The 9,587-nt window shown below is 32.1% G+C and overlaps 1 protein-coding gene across 2 annotated transcripts; it reads right to left on the bottom strand.

Annotated features, from left to right (window-relative positions):
- Positions 1-1,645: 1,645 nt before the first annotated feature.
- Positions 1,646-8,116, bottom strand: LOC107897234 (centromere protein C). 2 transcript variants are annotated; one of them, XM_016822612.2, is made up of 11 exons: positions 7,846-8,116; positions 7,569-7,744; positions 7,378-7,466; positions 7,170-7,272; positions 6,937-7,076; positions 5,750-6,714; positions 5,537-5,636; positions 4,026-4,108; positions 2,901-2,979; positions 2,703-2,813; positions 1,646-1,960 (listed from the first exon to the last, which is right to left on the bottom strand). In XM_016822612.2, exons 1-11 carry the CDS (start codon positions 7,981-7,983, stop codon positions 1,830-1,832), a joined length of 2,115 nt encoding a protein of 704 aa, XP_016678101.1. In that variant the 5' UTR covers positions 7,984-8,116; the 3' UTR covers positions 1,646-1,829. The 2 variants fall into 2 exon arrangements, with proteins under 2 accessions (XP_016678101.1, XP_016678100.1); XM_016822611.2 differs by having other exon boundaries at positions 5,750-6,726; positions 7,846-8,115.
- Positions 8,117-9,587: the final 1,471 nt, after the last annotated feature.

Here is a 9,587-nt window from a genome sequence, read left to right as displayed (position 1 = left end):
CCATTGGTTCTTGACAAAAAGAAATTCTCTAAGAATGTGTTCGCAAAAAAAGGATAGCAAGGACAATGTGTATTTTTGTACGGTGTCAAAAAATTGAATATATTAGTCATTTACGGGCCAAATTATTTAACTTTTTCTTTTTCCCTGTATTCTCGCACCGGGTTTTTCGGCTGGTTTGAACTTTCGATGTTTTAGGGGATACCTTTCTCGTCTTTGATTTCTTATTTCATGTCGTGTTGTGTTGAGAATTAAGCTTTTAGAAATATGCTTGTGGATCACAAGTTTAGCAATAAAAAATAAAAAAGGAAGATCGAATTCAAAATAACGATCAAATAGAATAAGGTTTCTAGAAGATAGTATAACGTAAATAAATTTATCAATATTTATATTCATTGTGCAATTATATATATCTGTCAGCTGTCGAATCTAAAATGGAGGAATATAAAGCATTTAATTGTTCTTAGAAGGTGACAAACGGTACTACAAAAATAATGATTTAACTATATTATAGATTCTATACTATAACGTTAGTAGCTAACTAGTTCATGTAGAAGATAGTTTTTATATATTTAATTTTGAAGTATATAAGTAATTTTTTTAATATTAATTTTATTATAAATTGTTATCATGTTTACTCTTTTTAATATAATGACTAGAAAAATTTATAATCCCTCTTCAACCCTTAAATAGAAAAATAATGTGCTTAAACCTACGTCTTCTTGCGTAAACAATAATATCAATACTAATCGAATTAAAACTTAATCGGCAAATAAATAAATTTTAAAAAAAAGTATAAAGTTAAAGGTTTTAGGAGTGGTTTGATCTTTATTGAGCTTTTAAATTGTGAATGATTTAATTTTTTATTTATTTTATGATACAAGATTAATGTTATTGTAAAACTTTTACAATAATAATTTCCATGTTTAAATTCGGGGCAACCGTTAAAATGGAAAATTCACTCTACTTCATCTATTTTACAATTTATTTGGATTAAAATGATATTCAAATAAAATCATTAAATAATAATTTTAAATTTTAAATTCAATGCAAATATTTTGAAAAAAAAAATCTGCTTTTAACTTCTAATTATCTATTGATTACTTTGAAACATTACAAATTCGCATTTTTAAATGTTGAAGATGAATGCCATTTTAAAATTTTATTTATTAGCTTCAAAATTAAGCGAATATGATTCTTTTGGTATAATGCTAAACTCTTTGTCCTAAAGGCTAAAAGATCAAACCATAAATATAAAAAGATTAAATTATTCACTTATGAACCCTATTAATTTAATTAATAATAAAAGCACTATATGAAATTATATTTGAATTAAAATGAATAAATGGGAAAAAGCCAAAATCGTAAGTCACGTTGAAGATGTGCTGTCTTCTTCACGTTCTCTTTCTTAGTAGTCGAATATTCCAAAATATCAAAGAAAAAGAAAAAACATGTCAGCATTGAGACAAGAAGCAAAATTATTTGAGTTTATCTCTTCAAAGATCTTTTTAATATTCGAGGCTTAAATCTCGATAAAAGCTTCTAGAAGCTTTGACAACCATTTTCTTAATTAAACCAGATTTGTTTAGGAGTGAAGTTTCTGTCTAATCCGATAAGATTGAAATAATTTCTAAATAAAACTATGTCCTTTGGAAGCAAATGCCTCAGTTTATTTACCTCAGTGCTGAGATTAGAGTACTTAATGATAATCATAAAAATTCACAACAGATATCCCTACTGCTAGTTCACAAGCAATACACAACATACATAAATGGAATAGTGAGTTCATTAAAGGATATGCGAGAACTCACTTGGCAATACAGAGAATTGTATCAAAACCTGGCAGCCAGTTCAATCAGCTCTTTGTACTCATCGCTTACAAATGACTTCACTTTGAGAGTAGGGTTTCCACCATCACCCTTCTCTGGGGACTCGTACTTTATCCCAATTACTGTTGCCAAACCTGTACAATCACAACGTCTCTCATTCATTCTAATCTATTTCGAAAGTAGCCATGTTTTGCTTTGTGTTCCAGCCCAGAAACTAGCATTTAAGGTCTGCATTAACCTAAATTGGATCTAAGGCAGCACCAAAAATAATAATGATAACTTAGAAGGCACGATATATTTGGGTTTCAAACATCTTCAAGGCGGCATAAAACATTAATGCAAATGAAGGAATTTTAGAATCTGCAAAACCTATTAACTTACGGACTCATTATTATTATTGCAATAAACTCTCAAATTAGGCATAAGGTGTGCTACAAAGTGATAGAACTCTGAAAATAAATATGATGAAATGACTTCAGGGTTAAGGGATACCCAAAATCAGATTGCCTCAAGCTTCTATCTGCATAACTTTCATAAACCATGGTGCCAGACTTCGGGCTAATATAATTTAGGCACTGATCTAAAATAATTTTGAGATTAAGGGTTGATACAACCAAGTTCAGTACAAATTATAATAATGAACTTAAAGTAATAATAAACTGAATATTTACAATGAATAAATTATAATTTATAATACACTAATGACTCTTGTAAAAACTCTAGTAAAAAATAAGACCCTCAAAATAAGCAAATAATTTTCCTTCTCTTTGCTTAGAATAAGTCATGAGAATGGCTAAATAAGCAGTTAATATTTTAATTTATAATGGCACACTAAACTCCTTGCATGGCAAAGAAACCAGAAGTGAAGGTACTCACTTGAATGTACACGTCCATATAAGAATCTTTCACCTTTCCAGAATTCCAAAGGTCTTGACCTGATCCTTGTGCTTCGCCTCCTCCCTTCAGGATCAAATGTTGTACCAGAACCTAGAAAGATAGAACTCAGCTTGTCATTCCAACAGAATTACTAAAGAGTTTTAGAGATGCAAGTTGAACTCTTGGTATTAGTAACACCTGCAAGGCTTTGTCTTCGAGAATGTTTTTTCCCCTTATGTTTATTGCATGGCTGACGTTTTATTTTGCCCTTCATATTCTGTTGCTCAATATAAAAAGTAGAAAAGAAAAAACATAACTTGAGAAATTTTCAAAAAATGAAATAAACCATAAACAGGCAACGTTTTACCCTTTTTTCAGTGAATAGAAGAAATGATTCCATTCATAGGTCTATAGGCATAGGCTAATAAAATATGAAGGGATTCCAGACGGTGAACTGAAGCATGCTAAGTAAATACAAACATCTAATAGAAACTAGAACTGACCCACAACCTTGTAACATTCTTTTATTCAAAATAACAATCAGCCATTGCCAGGTAAGGTAATACCCGAAAATACGTTTTGAATTTTCACCAAGACCCCAGATGCCCTTGGACTCCAAAAGAATACACATGCATCATGTTCGGTACGTAAAGCTTCCTACCAAGACTTCTAAATCAAGTTTCTGGCTTTACCTTTTTAATTAAAAGTAAAAGCAAAGCCATTTCCTCCATGGTGGTTTTAAATCAATCAAAACCTTAGGGAGTTAAGGACCAAACCTAAGTTGAGATTCACCACGATTTGATAATGATTATTCTTAGAAACTATAATAGAACAAGCTGCTTCTTATCTCATAGAGTTAACAACATTGTCTTTGTTAAGTGTCAATTGTAATTATTATAATGAGCTAAAAACAGCCAACAGAACACAATGTTTCCGAAATATGTGGTGAAGTTGCAGTGGAAAAAAAGGCAACAAACAATAATCCTACAATAGTTGAGGAGGAATTGCATCCGATTTCATTGCCATAAAATCAAAGTTTGAGATGCGAATTCTAAAAGGTTGGTAAATTATAGAAAACATTTTTGAGTTGACATCAATATGTTATATAGCTCTTGCAGCACTGAAAGAGAGAGAGAAAGTCGACCAGAGAACGCAAGACCGATAAAATTAAGCAAAATCAGAGAAAATAATCAACATTTCAAAGATACAAAGGTAATAGTATAGAAGCCCAAAAAAGCAGAATAGAACTCCCTACTCATGGAAGTTGACTGCTATATTAAATGGAAAAATAAGTAAGATAAATAATCTCGTGAGAGTACAAACCTTATGCAGCTGCTCACCAATTTCTGCAGCTTTCAAAGATCCATTCATAGAGCCGTCCTCATCAACAGCAGGACTAGATTCATCTGTTAGGGGAATGGAATTAGCACAAAGGAAACTAATAAATGGAAAACCATCAAATGCAATTCAATGACTAAGATAAATCTGATTCAAAATGTACCAAGTCCAAGACAACTAAAAGAAGAAAAATAATATTTACTGTGTAGGAATGACACAGTTCAAATCCAATAATATTAAATTTAGGAAAGATATTTCAATGATAATTTACTCAAAGCAAAACACCCGGTAAAATTAACTGATATTTTGGTTCTACTCCAAAAGTAGAAAATTGCTGCCTGAATTTGTATTAGGACTCGATAAGATCACATTTCTTTTCTAATTTATAATAGAACCAACAATGTGATGCATATGTTGAACTGATTGGGTAAATGGGTATATCAAATATAATTTATATCTTCAATGCAATTTGAGTATTCAACGGTACAAGGAAATTAGTTTTCACTAGCTATACGAGCCCAAGCATGAAAGTAAGAGAGCCCATTTGACAAGAATGTGCAAGGCTTCCAGGGAGCTGCCAAAAGGTCAGCATGAGAAGTATGGAAGGCATTAGGTCTTAAAATTCTACATCTTGCAGCAGTGACCTGAAGATCTCTTTGGAAGAAACCCTCCATGACAATAACAGGTAAGACCAACCAAAAGCACTAGACCATTAATGCATTAGCAATAAGCATAAGCTGCACACCTTTCTGTGGACTGTCAACTGAAATTCAGTTTTATTTCTCTTCCTCTTAATCAGGTGCTAAGCTAAGCATCATCAATTCATCGTAATTATGCAGGAAGAAGTCTCAAGACTATTCTAAAGGATCATAAGCTAATAGGCATTTGAATAAGTAGAGACTTAGTATGCCTTCAATTATCTGTGGTGTATTTTGGCATCGCATCTAGCCTAAAACTCACTGACAAGAAAAGCAGAGTGACAACCTAAAAGTAAAGCAAATGAAAACCGTGATATAGGTTATAACACCACTTAGCATCTGCCTCAGGGGTAGCCAAAGAGAACAACTAGGACATATCAGCTCATCTTGTCTAGTACAAATCCCCATGTTCAATTGAGATGGAATATGATCCTTCTGAACATATGCTAAAGACATGGAAACCAAGAAAACTGAATATTTGACTTCTTTCAGAGGATATGAAAGATCCCAAAGTACTCGTGAAAATTCTGGAAGCTACTCTAGTCGCAATTAACTAAGAAAATCCAGATGAATTTCTTTCTTTTATGTAATTTTTATGGTTTTGCTCCTCTATTCCAGTAGACATAAGTGATAAAAGGAAAAGGCTAATAAGCAAGAAACTTTCTTTCTAGTTTGCAAAAATCATAATAAAACAACTTTAAAAGACAATAAGTATTCTATTATTCAACCGATAAATGGGAAAAAATAAAAATAAATGAAGTTATAACTCAGGCATTTTAGCATCAGTCCTTTGCGTACCTGACTCTTTCTGAATGGCACCTGAATTATCAATGGTTAAGCCTTCCACATTAACTTGGGTCTGGGTAGAAACAACTGCTTCCGGTGGTATATTTTCCACCTGTTTTTTGTCACAACAATAGCTCATAGCAAAAATCAGTATGACAATTAGAAACAAAGATTTCCACTAAGCAGCAAATGACTATCTCTTGAAAACCCAGTAAAAACACTCACCCTTCCACCAAATTCATTTGGTTTGATTGTATGACTATCTGATGCAACTTCGGGCCTTCTTAAACTGTTATTCTCTAAGTTGGCCTGAGATCCACTAGAGACAACATTAATACGAGAATCAAAGCTTCTTGCATTATCATTTACAAATTTGTCTAAGAGGCCAGCAAAATCTCTCCCATCTAACTCGGAACTTGCATTAGCAGTCGCAGTTCGATTTGCTTCTAATAATGGAGACTTTAGCAAGTGAGAGTTGTTTTGTTCCTTTTTATGAACCTGCCTAGATTGTTTGTTGACACTTTCAATAGGAGATGCATTTCTCTTAGGTGGTTGATCGATACTATCAGTTGAAAAAGGTTCACTTTCTGGATCTGACAGCATCATCTGTTTATGTAGCAATGATATTGAAGCCAATGGATCTCTTGGAGGAGAAGGAGAAGCTAAATGATGAGCTGGACTTTCGGGCTGCTGTTGTGGCGTTTGTCTATCATTGTTGTGAGACACACTTAGTTCCTTTTCAGTATCAACCTGAACAGATTCTTTATTGTTAATTTCAATACCAGATGCATTTCTCACCGGTGATCGTCTAACATCATCAGTGGAAAACGGATCACTTAGTACATCAGACTGCAATTTTTGTTTCCTCAGCAATGATATTGAAGCCAATGGACTTCTCGGTGGAGTCAGAGAAGCTAAAAGATGAACTGAACTTTCAGCCTTTCGCTTTGGTGTCCTTTTACTGATCCCTTTGAACAAACTTTCTATGTCCGATAGTGAATTTCTAGGCTTGGCTAAGTTTTCTCTAGAAGCCTTCAAATCAATCCTTCGAATATCTTGCAAGTCAGGAAGGCATATTTTCTCCAGATCAATAGGTTTGATCTGCAATTGCTCTTGAAGAAGACTGATTGCCTCATTCCCATCACAAGTACTGGTAAGCAAATGATCCAGAAGATCATTAACCTTGTTCTCTGCATTAGTCACTAAGACAGAAAGCAGCAAGCAGATAGCATTATATTATTGCATACACATAACATGGGAACTTTGCAACATCATGGAAACAAACCGAACTGAAAACCAAGTACAGAAGAACTTTGCTGATTAGCTTTAGTCTTTTAAAGAAGACATCGAGAACAGGAGAGCAAGGACAGAAGAACATAACACCTTGGGACAAATCAACCTTCATGACTTACCACTCAACTCCTCTTGAAATTCAACATTCTGGTCAGATTTTTCTGGTTGCGAATTGCAAACTGGACTGGGAGTTTCCTCTTCGAAGCTTTCTACAAGGGAGATAGGAGTAGAATAGCGATGTTTATATTTAACCGACCTCCTGAACATAAAATCATAAGGCTATGTTGTATACATATACGTGTAGAACAATTTTATATAACAGAAAACCAGTAACAGAAAACATTGATCGAACCGCAATATTCCAGGGCGACGAGGCCGTGCAGCCATGGACTGAATATTCTGATCCAAATCCATTAGAACACCACCTGTCTGCTTCTCTATTTCTCTTTTGGCATCTATATAACAATGCATACGTACATCAAAATGCTAAGTTCATAGAAATTTTAGCAGATTAAATTTCCCAACAAAAAAATTAAAACGAAATGGAGCAGAAAACTTACTTTCAGCCTTTTCAAAAGCAACAAAGAATTCTTCTGGATCATTGAATTTGTCGATGTCTATACTCGGTTCCAAACTCACAGTAGGCAGACTATCAAAAATTGAAGAAGTACAATAAAATTCAACTAACATTACCACAAAAAATGAAGGGGGGGGAGATTAAGTAAAATAAACAATTTAAAACAATCATAACCTAGAGTTAGGTTTCAAAGAAAAACGAGGTCGTTTACGGCCTAGAGCCGGTCTTCGTTCTCTAGGATTTTCCAAAACTTCAGCATCGGAGCTTGACATATCCAAGTTCAAGAGCTCAGAACTATTATCTACAATTGCTTTGGCTTGCTCCATAAGCTTATCAGGACATTGCAATGGCTGAAAATATTGAAAAAAGGAAATCAAAACAAAATTAGTACATTTGTAACAGTGCAGAATAGCAGTAAGGTAATGTTAGGGCGGAGGAAACAGATAGAAACCATGGATTTGAGAAAATGGTGAAGGTGTTGAAGATCGTGGGGGTCATAAGGTGGAGGAGGGTTTGGAAAGGAAGCGAAGGTTCGAGGAAAGAGGGAGAGACCGGAATAAGCCTCTAACGGATCCGACGGGAGAGGCATTTCTTTGTTTTATTATGGATTGATTGTTGCCTCTGTCGAATGGATCTGAGACGGAGACTGCAACTTTCCAAAGGGGATTTTGAGTTTGTAATTCGAAAAATAAAACTGAGCGGGAATGGATTTGGTTCAGCCATAAACCAACTTTTGGTATTTATACTTCTCAATTATTCTTAGTTAACTGCAATTAAATAGGATTGTAATTAATAATACAATTGTATAATTAAATTGAATGAAATAAGATTATAATAGTATTTTTGTGATTGTTTAAATAGAATAAATATTCTAATAATATAACGAAAAAAATTGAAATGACTAAAGTATTCTTAACAGAAATTTTTTAAATAGATAATTATTGTTATTAAATTTTAATAGGATTATTACTAAAATAATTTAATCATATTTTAATATAATTATTATTGAATATAATTTAGTAAAAATATTAATATATAATTTAATAATATTTTTAATATAATTATTTTTATATTAAATTATATAAAATATTTTAAATATTTTATTTTTATATTTTCTATGTCTAATTTTTAAATGGCTAATTTTAAAATTAATTTTGTTTTGTTACCCTTCTTTGGTGATGCCAAAAGAATAACTATTACAAAAAATAATAGGAAAATAATGATCATTGAATTGAATTTGTGTTACATTTAACCAAACAAAAAAATAGTTTATCATTCAATGAGTAAGGGGGAATGCCCCAACCAAACATAATGTAATAGAATGGTCTGTTATATAATTAAAAAGGTATAACAATTATTGATTAGATAGAATCGAATAAGTATTGTAATAGTATTTATGCGTTTAGTTAAGAAAATAGATTTATAATAACAAAAAAATAAAAATTCAAATAACAAATATGCCCTCTAATAAATTAAATTATATTTTTATTTTTACAAATTATTAAAAAATCAAAAGTGTCAAATGTTGAAATGACAAATATGCCCTTTAATTTTTTATTAAAATATTAAAATCGTTTAAAAAATCTAAATGACTAATATACCGTTAAATAATTTTTTTAAATGCAAAAAAAAAATTGTGAAACCAATATAATATCATTTTTGTATTTGCACAACCTTATGTTTTATAAATTGATGATCCAAATTATACCATTTAAATACAATTACCAAATATTCAACATTATATTCCATTATATTTCATTTGAGGTTGAAAAGATTAAAATTTGTTTTCTTTTATCATGGTTTTTGAAGGGAAATACAGGTAAAGAAAAAACTCCCATATTTGGTGAAGAGTTTGAATAACCCATTCAAGCCCCGCACCACTAAATTGCTATTACGAGAAGGGCATGAATAAGGGATGAATTGTCATTTCGCTAAATCATTCATTCAAATAACCAAATCTCTGAATCATTGTAGCGCAAAGAATTGAGACGAAATGAATGCTCATTACGTTGAACCAAACGAGTTGTTAGTGCCTTTAAAATGTCGAATATGAGGTTTTTAAAAGTTTAGTATACTTGTCAATTGAGTCATATCTCGATTGGTATTGGTATTGTTGTTAGTGCAGGAGGACATAAGTTCAAGTGTGCTAAATTGAATTATCCTTTTATTTGATGATTAAAAAGGGACTATACT

Source organism: Gossypium hirsutum, chromosome A10, assembly GCF_007990345.1.
Source record: "Gossypium hirsutum isolate 1008001.06 chromosome A10, Gossypium_hirsutum_v2.1, whole genome shotgun sequence".
NCBI lineage: Eukaryota > Viridiplantae > Streptophyta > Magnoliopsida > Malvales > Malvaceae > Gossypium > Gossypium hirsutum.
This window is presented reverse-complemented; position numbering and strand designations above follow the sequence as displayed.